This window comes from Watersipora subatra, chromosome 8, assembly GCF_963576615.1.
Source record: "Watersipora subatra chromosome 8, tzWatSuba1.1, whole genome shotgun sequence".
Taxonomy (NCBI): Eukaryota; Metazoa; Bryozoa; class Gymnolaemata; order Cheilostomatida; family Watersiporidae; genus Watersipora; species Watersipora subatra.
Window position 1 is genome coordinate 36,067,365 of NC_088715.1, and position 13,396 is coordinate 36,080,760.

Sequence of the window (13,396 nt, forward strand, 5' to 3'; positions counted from 1 at the left end):
AATAACTATGAGCACAATTATTCTTAGAAGTGGAATGTGGTTGTGTGGTGGAGATGGTAGCATGTTCGTCTCGGAATCCAAATATTTGGGTTTTATTCTCGTGCGGGGCAGTCGGCTGTCCTGACGCTCTTAGTGAGGCTTCGGACAAATGGACAGACACGGATCTTATTATAGTAAATATTATAGTAAAGATTTGTGCTTTGACAGCAATTGTAGCAACTTGTATAGAATATTATGTTTTATCTGCAGGTCTGTTGGTCCAATTTAGTGCACTATGCACAGCCTTATTTAGATAGAACTGCAAAACGAAGAAGCAAACTTTGTTTGCCGTAACATAGCTTTTGTTGAAAAAACTAAGTAGGCCTACTCACTACTATATCCAGTGATTCGGAACCATTTTGAGACAACAATGTTTATATACGGTATGCAACATAAGAATAAAACGTATCACAAAAAATAAACGAAGCCCTTTTTGCACAGTGTCGGTTTATTGTTGAATAAACCGACACTCACAAGATGCTTGACTGAACAGAAATAAATCTTCTGTTCGAGCGAAAAGCCTCCATTAGACTCATTAAGGAATGTTACAAGTTTTCAAATCTCGCCCACACATAAAACATGATATTTTCATATTTTTTATACTTGAAAGAAGATAGCTATTGTATAAAGATTAAAGAGAAAATATTTAATCTCGTGACAGCGAGGTGCCGCAGCTCTTTCACTGTCTCGTCACTCGCAGGAGATATGAATCTAAAGAAAAGTCACCCCAATTTGTAAAAGTGGGAGTCCTCATGAATGTGACTTTTCACTATCTCTGACTGGCAGAGCTCCAAGGCACGAGTTTGACAAAGCCGAAAACCTGAATAGACCGCATTCCAAACCACCTGCCGTGTGCTTTCAATTATCTGTTTCACGTATCAATATAATCAATGCATCCTCTCAGGCTCTGCGTGCCCTCTGGCGAGCTTGATGGCTATTGCGACTCGACTCGTGTCAATGGAGACCCATAATGATCAGAAAGCATATTACCCATAGATCCAGTCACCTTCTTGTTCAGAAGTGAATTTCAACCACCAACTTTGCCGTATCTCACAAACACATCATTTGAGAGCAACTACATACTATGGTATTGTATAAAATGGATATGGAGCGCAGTTGCGTCATTTTACTGTGGAATCAATAAGACAGTATTTAAACGATGTCAGCTGATGACATAATCGCTTTGCCTACTTTCACAATGTTATAAAACTGTATTAGCCACTAAAAGAAAAAGACAGAAAGGGTTTGTGCATTGTTTTGATGTTGGTATTAATTCAAATGTTTTACTAATGAATTCACTGATCACTTTGAAAATAAACTGATATTTCATTTGCTTTTCAAATGCAGTCCTCTAATTGTCCTTGTAATTCATAAAATGCATTTGAGACTTCCTGTATGGCTGAAGAAGAAGAATTCTACATCATGCAGCAGACGGATACAACATACAGCAGACGGATACAACATACAGTAGACGGATACAACATGCAGTAGACAAACACATCATGCAGCAGACAGATACAATATACAGTAGACGGATATAACACACAGTAGATGGATACATCATACAGTAGACGAATACAACATACAGCAGACGGATACAACATACAGTAGACGGATACAAATTACAGCAGATGGATACAACATACAGTAGACAGATACAACATACAATAGACGGATACAACATACAACAGACGGATACAACATCAGTAGACGATACAACATACAGCAGATAGATACAACATACAATAGACGCATACAACATACAGTAGACGGATACAACATACAGCAGACGGATACAACATACAGCAGACAGATACAACATACCGTAGGCGGGCGGATACAACATACAGCAGATGGATACAACATACAGTAGACAGATACAACATACAGCAGACGGATACAACATACAGCAGACGGATACAACATACAGCAGACGGATATAACATACAGCAGACGGATACAACATACAGCAGACAAATACAACACACAGCAGATGGATACAACATACAGTAGACAGATACAACATACAGTAGACGGATACAACATACAGTAGATGGATACAACATGCAGTAGACGGATACAACATGCAGTAGACAGATACAACATACAGTAGATGGATACAACATGCAGTAGACGGATACAACATACAGCAGACGGATACAACATACAGCAGACGGATATAACATACAGCAGACGGATACAACATACAGCAGACAAATACAACACACAGCAGATGGATACAACATACAGTAGACAGATACAACATACAGTAGACGGATACAACATACAGTAGACGGATACAACATGCAGTAGACGGATACAACATACAGTAGATGGATACAACATGCAGCAGACGGATACAACATACAGCAGATGGATACAACATATCGAATAGAAAAGCAGAGACGAGACAAAGAAATGACACTCTACCTTCTTTTTTCCTTTTCCTTTCTTCTTTTTCTTAATAGCCCCAGCTCCAAGTTTGATAAGCTGTTTCAAGGTATCCCCCTGCATCCTGTGTGTGGTCCTCAGTTTAATATTAGGCAGTCCATTGCCTGCAAGATACAGATGCCTTGAAGACCAGCCGAAGAGATCAACATTCCATACCTTTATTGTATATTCCATAGATTTATTACAGAGAAAAACCGGGCTGAAGTCATAACTGATTGAAATGGAATAGCTGAATAGAGAGATCAAGTCAAAGCGAAGGTTATGAAGCAGCAGATATACCCATGTAGGTGTCGCCTTCTCTTTGGTACAGCGACCACTGTGGTTTCAGGCTTCGAAGATTGTTTCTTTATTTTACAAATTTTTGCACATTAAATTTTTCGATTCACAAATCGCAGTCGATAAGCGCCAAGCGTGAAACAATGTTGTATCTGCTGCGAGAATTTTAGTCAAAAACCGTCTAGTTTATATATACCGGTATGAACGTGTATGTTTTTTGTATACCTATATTTAGGTTATATATATATTTCTGTTTATATTATATTTATATAATATACATTAACAGAGACAATCAAGGAAATGGATAACTTGTGATAAACAACCTTAAAAGGCCACTAGGTGAAATGCGCTCAAGAGTTGATTAGCTCATGCAGGTGCATGCAGGTGCATGCAGGTGCTTTGGTTTCTACATGAAAATCAACCAGAAGTTATAAAATTGACTAATTATTTGTTGTCCAGCCATATGAGAATTAGACTGATGGTTTCTATAAAGGACATCTTCAAAGCAGGGAAATTAGTTGAGTGATATACTTGTAAGTTTCTTGCAATTAAGGAAAACTATTCTTTAACGAACCCAAGTGATTTGATTGAGTTGGTAACTATGAATAGGCAAGGTCATCGCTGCTTGTCTCCTTCCCAATTAGTTCACTAGCAATGAAGATCAGCATTCTAGATGCCAGCTATTTTAACTTACTCTGCTGCATGATGCTACCTCAAGGCTATTCAATATTCAATTTGCTTCGAACTTACCGCTGCCAGACAAGAGCTGTTGATTGATTATTGGCAGCAAACCTTTTTCATTTATATCAGTGCCTTTTATACAGCTGTACAAATATATTTGCAAGCCGAGAATCCCCCAGGGTCAGCAGAGGAACTGCATTAAATGGTGTGTAAGCTCTAGAGCAGCGAGTAGGAGTTATCGCTGGTGTCAGAGTGTGAGGTCAGACATGGGAGAACTAATGCAGAGGGGAGCAACACTGCTCCCATGTGAGACATGGGGGAATATGCTGAAACAGGAAGGTGTGAGATTTTCTGGTGACACAGTTTTAGAAAATAACCCCACCTTCAAACATGGAGCTTAATTTGCATCTTGGTTCAAAACAGCAGTATGCAATTTGTGATATGATAAAAAAAGGGCAGACGGGAAAAAAGAAAAAATATTGCATCAGGCAATATTAGAACTCGTGACATGCAGCTTGATAGATTGACACTCAAAGACCTGGATGAATCGGTGGCGTTTCGACTCTTCGGAATAATTGTACACATATTAATTACACCTGACTTGCAGAATAATTGTACACATATTAATTACACCTGACGATCTGTCACGGCACACCAGACTGCCAGGGTACTAGTATCATCTTTACTATAATAAGAGCCGTGTCTGTCTGTCTGAAGCCAAGTTAAGACCATTAGAAGAAAAGACTGCCCCATACAGGACTCGGACTCAAATATTTAGCCTCCAGGACAAGTGCGTTACTATTTGTTGCATCTAGGAATAATTGTGCACATAGTTATTACACATGATGATCTCTCATGGCACAGTGGACTACCAGGATAATAGTATGTCATTTATAGCCAAAGCTAACGTTAATCAGAATTGTTGTCATTAAAACTGGGTTATATCCTGCACCTTGTATAATTGTATTTTTATATTAATGTTAATATTATTATTGCTAATCTCCTGGCAGCTAAACTGAAGCCGTGGTACTCCGTGGTACTTCGTATTAAATGATAATAGAAATAAGCTAATTTCAAGCTACACGATAGACTGATACTTGAAGTTCCTCTATCTCGTCTAGGGACTCGTCTACCCCTCCCTTCCGTGCAATGCGTGCTATATGACCCCGTGACCCTAATGCTGTCAGAGATAAATAGAACAGGCACAATTAATGAAACAATTAGAAATGATTGAGAATGCCTTTGAAGTCGGTCAGGCATTGGATAATGATTAAGGGGCACCGGAACGCTTTACGAAGTCAGCAGACAATATGTATGCTGACCATTCCTGCTTCATCTACAAGTATACGGTGTGTATGTAGGGTGTGTATGTAGGGTATGTATGTACTGTGTGTATGTACTGTGTGTATGTACGGTGTGTATGTACTGTGTGTATGTACTGTGTGTATGTATGGTGTGTATGTACGGTGTGTTTGTACGGTGTGTATGTACTGTGTGTATGTACTGTGTGTATGTACGGTGCGTATATGCGGTGTGTATGTATGGTGTGTATGTACAGTGCGTATATGCGGTGTGTATGTACTGTATGTATGTACTGTGTGTATGTACTGTGTGTATGTACGGTGCGTATATGCGGTGTGTATGTACTGTGTGTATGTACTGTGTGTATGTGCGGTGTGTATGTACTGTGTGTATGTACGGTGTGTATGTAGGGTGTGTATGTACGGTGTGTATGTACTGTGTTATAAGGGGACTGTTCAAGTCCGTTAGATATGAATGTTTAAAATTACGAGTTGATAACGCAAACATGCTGACTCTAAAGAAATACTGTACACGTTAAAGAAATATTTTCAGTCCAGCTGTAAAAGCCTGATCACATAAAACAGTGATTTATCTAAGTCAGGTAATGGTGGTTGTCATTGGCTTATATTTACTGAACTAATAAAGTTCAGTAAATAACTAATAAAGTTCAGTTCAGTTACATGTATAACTTCATATTGGCATTTGCAATCATCAACAAAATGATGTTTTTCATTATATGCCAACAAGAAAAAAACATGAACAGACAAAAATCAAGAAATATTGAGTGAGTTGAAAGAACGTTTCCTGAGACTTGGTAAACTAATAGTATTGTGGAGGAGTCGAGATGCTGAAACAAGATGTAGAAAATGTAGAAACAAAATGTTGCTATAGGTTATCAGGATAACTTAGGAAGCGGATAACATTTTCTATATACACTTTCTATAATGATATACAAATACAAAGAGCTTATTATTAAGTTTAGTAACTAACACATCGAAGCCTCATCTATATCAATCCTAATGTTTGTCTTTTCTTTGTCTGTTGTTTTCATCGTCCCCGTGTCCAGTTATGGAAATTAAAATCTAGCAATGAAAAATCTCTGCACAGGATTTGATCTCAGAGCCTCCCAGTCTGACCAGCAATCTTAACCCCTACGCTGCGCTCATGATTGTGATGACATTCATTGCATCTATTAAAATACTAAAGACACTTGAGGTTATTAACTAGAACAGTAGATCATTACACGTATTGATTATTAAGCTGGTTTCAAACGTGGCTATTGATTTAGTAAAGATTTAGACTACTAGCTTACAAAGTAAGTTACTCAAATTCATCAGGTAATTATTGTATTACTGAGTATTTGCCTTCTATAAACGAGCGGGTCCTCTCATCCTAAACCAAATTAACAACATTTCTTCGACTGGCAAAGCAAGAGTAGCACAACTCCTTTCCAACTGAATATCATTTTAAAGCTCCAAACTGATAAAACTAAAAAAAACAGAAACCAAATAAAATATATAGTTTTATTTTCTCACTCTCAAAGACGTGATGATTTAGAGGTAACTGAAGAGACTGCGATAAACCGAGATAGCGAGTGTATATTTGATACGAATAGATAGCGAGTGTATATTTGATATGAATAGATAGCGAGTGTATATTTTATATGAATAGATAGCGAGTGTATATTTGATATGAATAGATAGCGAGTGTATATTTGATATGAATAGATAGTGAGTGTATATTTGATACGATTAGATAGCGAGTGTATATTTGATACGAATAGATAGCGAGTGTATATTTGATATGAATAGATAGCGAGTGTATATTTGATATGAATAGATAGCGAGTGTATATTTGATATGAATAGATAGCGAGTGTATATTTGATATGAATAGATAGCGAGTGTATATTTGATATGAATAGATAGCAAGTGTAGATTTGATATGAATAGATAGCGAGTGTATATTTGATATGAATAGATAGCGAGTGTATATTTGATATGAATAGATAGCGAGTGTATATTTGATATGAATAGATAGCGAGTGTATATTTGATATGAATAGATAGCGAGTGTATATTTGATATGAATAGATAGCGAGTGTATATTTGATATGAATAGATAGCGAGTGTATATTTGATATGAATAGATAGCGAGTGTATATTTGATATGAATTTTGGCCATATCCCAACAACTACGAGTTTAAACAATTTAAAACTTTAGAATTTATATTAAAAACACAATAAATGCACAAAGACACTAAAATTTCACAATTCAAAACAAAATATATGGAAAAACAAAGCGAAACTATGCAACTGAGTTTAAAAGGACGTAGGATCAGGTGAGAAAACAACTCCCAAGTTATATCGGGTCCAGACTTGTAAGTGTTAATTTTGGAAGCACTTCTTAAGAGGCTGTTCAGAAATTAAAATACTTTAATTTATTGAATATTAATAAATTTTGTATTCTAATAATATATAGTGTGGGTCCTTATGACCCTATTCAACTCACAATGTTGGACAAAACTGTTCCTCAACTAATCCCACAGGAAGTCCAATCAAAGTCAAACGCTGCCATACAAAGTTGGTTAGTTCTGATACATACTTCATCAATGACTTTAAACTAAGAATGCAGGTGTGCAGCGCTGGTTGATAGGAGCACTCGCTGGAGCCCCCTATAGCAAACTATAGACTTGGATTCCCTATGTGTATGCTAAAATAGTAGGCATGGCAAAATATTGACAATATACATGTATCTATAGTGGGAAAGGGCAGTCATATATGTATATATAAACTTAGAGTTATGTTCTCCATGACACGATATGAGCAAAAGTCGAACATGCTTGTAAAAATTCAAATAATCAGTTATTGTAGCCAAAAATATTTATAAAGATCTCGGAAGATGACCTTGATGATAGGTCACTACGCATTTGGACCTTACCCAGCCTGGTGTCTCGACTTAGGACAAAAAATACTGTAATTATCCACAAATTGAGAGGGTTTCCTATTGAAGTCCAACCCTAACATGTGCCTAAATCATGTACATCCTATGCATAGGGGAATCATATACATCCTAAGTGAAGGCAAAAGCATAATACCTACTTTTAGACAAAACTGCAGATTTTTTAAAACCTTCAGCTGTCATATGTAGCAAATTACTTTGCATTTGCTTAAATATTAAATCGTAAAGTCGACAATTTTGTATTTTGAGGTGATCACAAGTCAAAGTTAGACTGTTACGCCCATTTGTCAGGTTATTTGGATAAACAATTATATTAGTTCTATTATATGAATAAATTACAGAGATGATCATTACTTATTTTTAAGAACTGGATCTATCTGAATGTCGTTATCCTGATAGAGTAAGATTTGCTTCATTCGATATTTCCAGCATATAAACAGCATGTAATCCCACCAATTGTTACCCTAATAATTTTAAAATTACACTCAGATTTTATTTTGCACTCACAACATTTATAGACTCTGAAGGGTACAAAGGCTACAAGAGTTCTCTCTAATCTAATCTAAACTAGTGCTTTCTTCCCGATGAAATTATTGAACTCTGAATATTCAGATAACGCTGATACCCAACCAAGATATCCATTTATGTTAGGCAATCAAAGTTACACCTTATATTTGAGTAACTATTATTCAGATAAAACCAAATGTTTTTAAATTTTTTTGTCTCCATAAATAAGCTCTAAGGCATCCAGGTTTATGGTAACCAGGTTTGGTAATGATGCAGCAATTCTCTATCATGCTCTGCAGGATTATAAAATGATCAAAGTGTTGTTTTTTTTAAAATTATTTCTGGTTTCACAAATTATTATTTCAAGTTTCTAGTCTGAAACAACTAATCATTGGCGTGTAGTGATAGAAAAAGAAAGAGTGAGAAGCTTAGCTGAAACAATGAATAGAAAAATTCGTGACTTTTTGTCAAGTATTCCAGTGAAATTATTGATAAAGTGTTGATTTTGGCAAGCTCACAGAGTAGACCGATCGCATATGATTATGCAACACATGTTATCCTCTCTTTAAACAAATCATAAAAAAAGAAAAACAACTCCTAATTTTTGTTAACCAATTATTTGTGGTATACTTGCCACTGGTTCGCTAAACCGGTATAATATCATCATAGGTAAATTGCAAGCAATAGATATTAACTGGTTGAAATTTTACTCGACTTTCGAATGTATATTTATTTAAAGATCAACAAGTTGGAGCTAAGTTAGAGCAGATTTCTTGCGCTCAAAAGAGTTTGTGAAGGAGAGTGCAAAATATATGTGACAATCACTTCACCCATAAATGGTTTAAATTTATCTCCCCAAAACTCTGATGAGCTATTTGAAAAACACGCCACCCTTTATTTGAATGTCGCATCTAATAAAACGCCACTCTAGGAAAGGGTTGAAAACTAGAGAGCCATGGCATTCAAATAGAGGTTTTATGGTAGTTATTACACATGATGGTCTCTCCAAGGCACCCCAGGGCACTTGTAACAATATGCTTTAGCTTGAGAACTTACTTTCCTTTCGCTGAGTCATGGCTTCAAGTAGTTCTGCCCCACCCATGTCACCGATGAGGTTATCTTCCAAATCTAATTCCTGGAGACACTCGCTGCTTGCTATGAGCCTGTGAATAAGTGAAGGTCAACTGAAAGTTAGCCATAGACATAGACATGACATAGACATAGCTGCGGAGGAAGCAAGACTAAAGAAGAAAAGATCAGGATTAACCAATTTGTATAGAAACAGACCCTGATCTGAACGACTTCATCAGCGCAGAAATTTGTAAAACAATCTGTAATTGGTTAATCTGGCAAAATCTGGTGATTTGATAATAGTAATACTTTTAAGATGAATGCAATCAATCAATACAGGCAATAGACATGTAATTAGAGGGCCGAGTGTAGCTGACTGTGGGCCTGGCTACAGTCAGCATAGTGTAGATGTTTTTGTGGCCACCGTCTCTACTAAACTGTGTATCATGCTGACCAATACATGTAGATTGACTGATGAGAGTTGGCCCTTCCTGGATATTCCAGTACACTTGTTTAAGTATCATCAATATATTTATTTTCTAATACAGATCAGCAAAGATTTGTGATAATATTAACATTTGGGCAGTTATTTGCATTGCTATACTTTGTTCAGAGAAACCCAAATACAAATACACCACGTTTATAAAATCCATCAAACTACAAAAAATATTTCAACATATTTATTTGCCATAAAAATTATTCGAAATGTTTTATGAGAGTTTTAGTAAGATAGGTTCCAATTACTAATGAGTTGTACTAGAAATCACAACAGCAGGGAATTTCATAACTTTTACCAAGTTGTAGAAACAGGGATTACATAACTAATGATTAGAAGTTACACTTTTAATTTGTTACAGAAATGCAATCATTACTAAACCAGAGGAATGCAAACAGAACATCCAGTTTAACAAAGTGTCAACTTCTGAGCACAATATTTTCTGTGTTAAAGGTTTGCTATCATTCAACAGTTGATGTGAACCACAACACTGTTAGCAGCAACTGTTAGTAGCAACTGTTAGCAGCAACTGTTAGCAGCAACTGTTAGCAGCAACTGTTAGCAGCAACTGTTAGTAGCAACTGTTAGTAGCAACTGTTAGTAGCAACTGTTAGTAGCAACTGTTAGCAGCAACTGTTAGCAGCAACTGTTAGCAGCAACTGTTAGCAGCAACTGTTAATAGCAACTGTTAGCAGTCACTGTTAGTAGCAACTGTTAGCAGCAACTGTTAGCAGCAACTGTTAATAGCAACTGTTAGCAGTCACTGTTAGTAGCAACTGTTAGCAGCAACTGTTAATAGCAACTGTTAGTAGCAACTGTTAGTAGCAACTGTTAGTAGCAACTGTTAGTAGCAACTGTTAGCAGCAACTGTTAGCAGCAACTGTTAGCAGCAACTGTTAGCAGCAACTGTTAGTAGCAACTGTTAATAGCAACTGTTAGCAGTCACTGTTAGTAGCAACTGTTAGCAGCAACTGTTAGCAGCAACTGTTAGCAGCAACTGTTAATAGCAACTGTTAGCAGTCACTGTTAGTAGCAACTGTTAGCAGCAACTGTTAATAGCAACTGTTAGTAGCAACTGTTAGTAGCAACTGTTAGTAGCAACTATTAGTAGCAACTGTTAGTAGCAACTGTTAGTAGCAACTGTTAATAGCAACTGTTAGCAGTCACTGTTAGTAGCAACTGTTAGCAGCAACTGTTAATAGCAACTGTTAGTAGCAACTGTTAGTAGCAACTGTTAGTAGCAACTGTTAGTAGCAACTGTTAGTAGCAACTGTTAGTAGCAACTGTTTGTAGCAACTGTTAGCAGCAACTGTTAGTAGCAACTGTTAGTAGCAACTGTTAGTAGCAACTGTTAGTAGCAACTGTTAGCAGCAACTGTTAGCAGCAACTGTTAGCAGCAACTGTTAGCAGCAACTGTTAGCAGCAACTGTTAATAGCAACTGTTAGCAGTCACTGTTAGTAGCAACTGTTAGCAGCAACTGTTAATAGCAACTGTTAGCAGTCACTGTTAGTAGCAACTGTTAGCAGCAACTGTTAATAGCAACTGTTAGTAGCAACTGTTAGTAGCAACTGTTAGTAGCAACTGTTAGTAGCAACTGTTAGTAGCAACTGTTAGTAGCAACTGTTAGTAGCAACTGTTAGTAGCAACTGTTAGTAGCAACTGTTAGTAGCAACTGTTAGCAGCAACTGTTAGCAGCAACTGTTAGCAGCAACTGTTAGCAGCAACTGTTAGCAGCAACTGTTAGCAGCAACTGTTAATAGCAACTGTTAGCAGTCACTGTTAGTAGCAACTGTTAGCAGCAACTGTTAATAGCAACTGTTAGTAGCAACTGTTAGTAGCAACTGTTAGTAGCAACTGTTAGTAGCAACTGTTAGTAGCAACTGTTAGTAGCAACTGTTAGTAGCAACTGTTTGTAGCAACTGTTAGCAGCAACTGTTAGTAGCAACTGTTAGTAGCAACTGTTAGTAGCAACTGTTAGTAGCAACTGTTAGTAGCAACTGTTAGTAGCAACTGTTAGTAGCAACTGTTAGTAGCAACTGTTAGTAGCAACTGTTTGTAGCAACTGTTAGTAGCAACTGTTAGCAACAACTGTTAGCAGCAACTGTTAATAGCAACTGTTAGCAGTCACTGTTAGTAGCAACTGTTAGCAGCAACTGTTAGCAGCAACTGTTAGCAGCAACTGTTGGTAGCAACTGTTAGCAGCAACTGTTAGCAGCAACTGTTAGTAGCAACTGTTAGTAGCAACTGTTAGCAGCAACTGTTAGCAGCAACTGTTAGCAGCAACTGTTAGTAGCAACTGTTAGTAGCAACTGTTAGCAGCAACTGTTAGCAGCAACTGTTAGCAGCAACTGTTGGTAGCAACTGTTAGCAGCAACTGTTAGCAGCAACTGTTAGTAGCAACTGTTAGTAGCAACTGTTAGCAGCAACTGTTAGCAGCAACTGTTAGCAGCAACTGTTGGTAGCAACTGTTAGCAGCAACTGTTAGCAGCAACTGTTAGTAGCAACTGTTAGTAGCAACTGTTAGCAGCAACTGTTAGCAGCAACTGTTAGTAGCAACTGTTAGTAGCAACTGTTAGTAGCAACTGTTTGTAGCAACTGTTAGTAGCAACTGTTAGCAACAACTGTTAGTAGCAACTGTTAGTAGCAACTGTTAGTAGCAACTGTTAGCAGCAACTGTTAGCAGCAACTGTTAGCAGCAACTGTTAGTAGCAACTGTTAGTAGCAACTGTTAGTAGCAACTGTTAGTAGCAACTGTTAGTAGCAACTGTTAGTAGCAACTGTTAGTAGCAACTGTTTGTAGCAACTGTTAGCAGCAACTGTTAGTAGCAACTGTTAGTAGCAACTGTTAGTAGCAACTGTTAGTAGCAACTGTTAGTAGCAACTGTTAGTAGCAACTGTTAGTAGCAACTGTTAGTAGCAACTGTTAGTAGCAACTGTTTGTAGCAACTGTTAGTAGCAACTGTTAGCAACAACTGTTAGTAGCAACTGTTAGTAGCAACTGTTAGTAGCAACTGTTAGTAGCAACTGTTAGTAGCAACTGTTAGTAGCAACTGTTAGTAGCAACTGTTAGTAGCAACTGTTAGTAGCAACTGTTAGTAGCAACTGTTAGCAGCAACTGTTAGCAGCAACTGTTAGCAGCAACTGTTAGCAGCAACTGTTAGCAGCAACTGTTAGCAGCAACTGTTAATAGCAACTGTTAGCAGTCACTGTTAGTAGCAACTGTTAGCAGCAACTGTTAATAGCAACTGTTAGTAGCAACTGTTAGTAGCAACTGTTAGTAGCAACTGTTAGTAGCAACTGTTAGCAGCAACTGTTAGCAGCAACTGTTAGCAGCAACTGTTAGTAGCAACTGTTAGTAGCAACTGTTAGTAGCAACTGTTAGCAGCAACTGTTAGCAGCAACTGTTAGTAGCAACTGTTAGTAGCAACTGTTAGCAGCAACTGTTAGCAGCAACTGTTAGCAGCAACTGTTAGTAGCAACTGTTAGTAGCAACTGTTAGTAGCAACTGTTAGCAGCAACTGTTAGCAGCAACTGTTAGCAGCAACTGTTAGCAGCAACTGTTAGCAGCAACTGTTAGCAGCAACTGTTAATAGCAACTGTTAGCAGTCACTGT

General features: G+C 37.4%; 1 protein-coding gene across 1 annotated transcript in view; it reads right to left on the reverse strand.

Moving 5' to 3' along the window:
* The window catches only part of LOC137401720 (ribonuclease inhibitor-like), a 38,497-nt gene that overhangs the window by 468 nt on the left and 24,633 nt on the right, over nt 1-13,396 (reverse strand). The window contains exons 9-10 of the mRNA XM_068088177.1: nt 9,272-9,378; nt 2,470-2,594 (exon numbers count right to left, since the gene is read on the reverse strand). Of these exons, the coding sequence (XP_067944278.1) occupies nt 2,470-2,594; nt 9,272-9,378 (232 nt within the window). The remainder of the gene's footprint in view (nt 1-2,469; nt 2,595-9,271; nt 9,379-13,396) is intronic.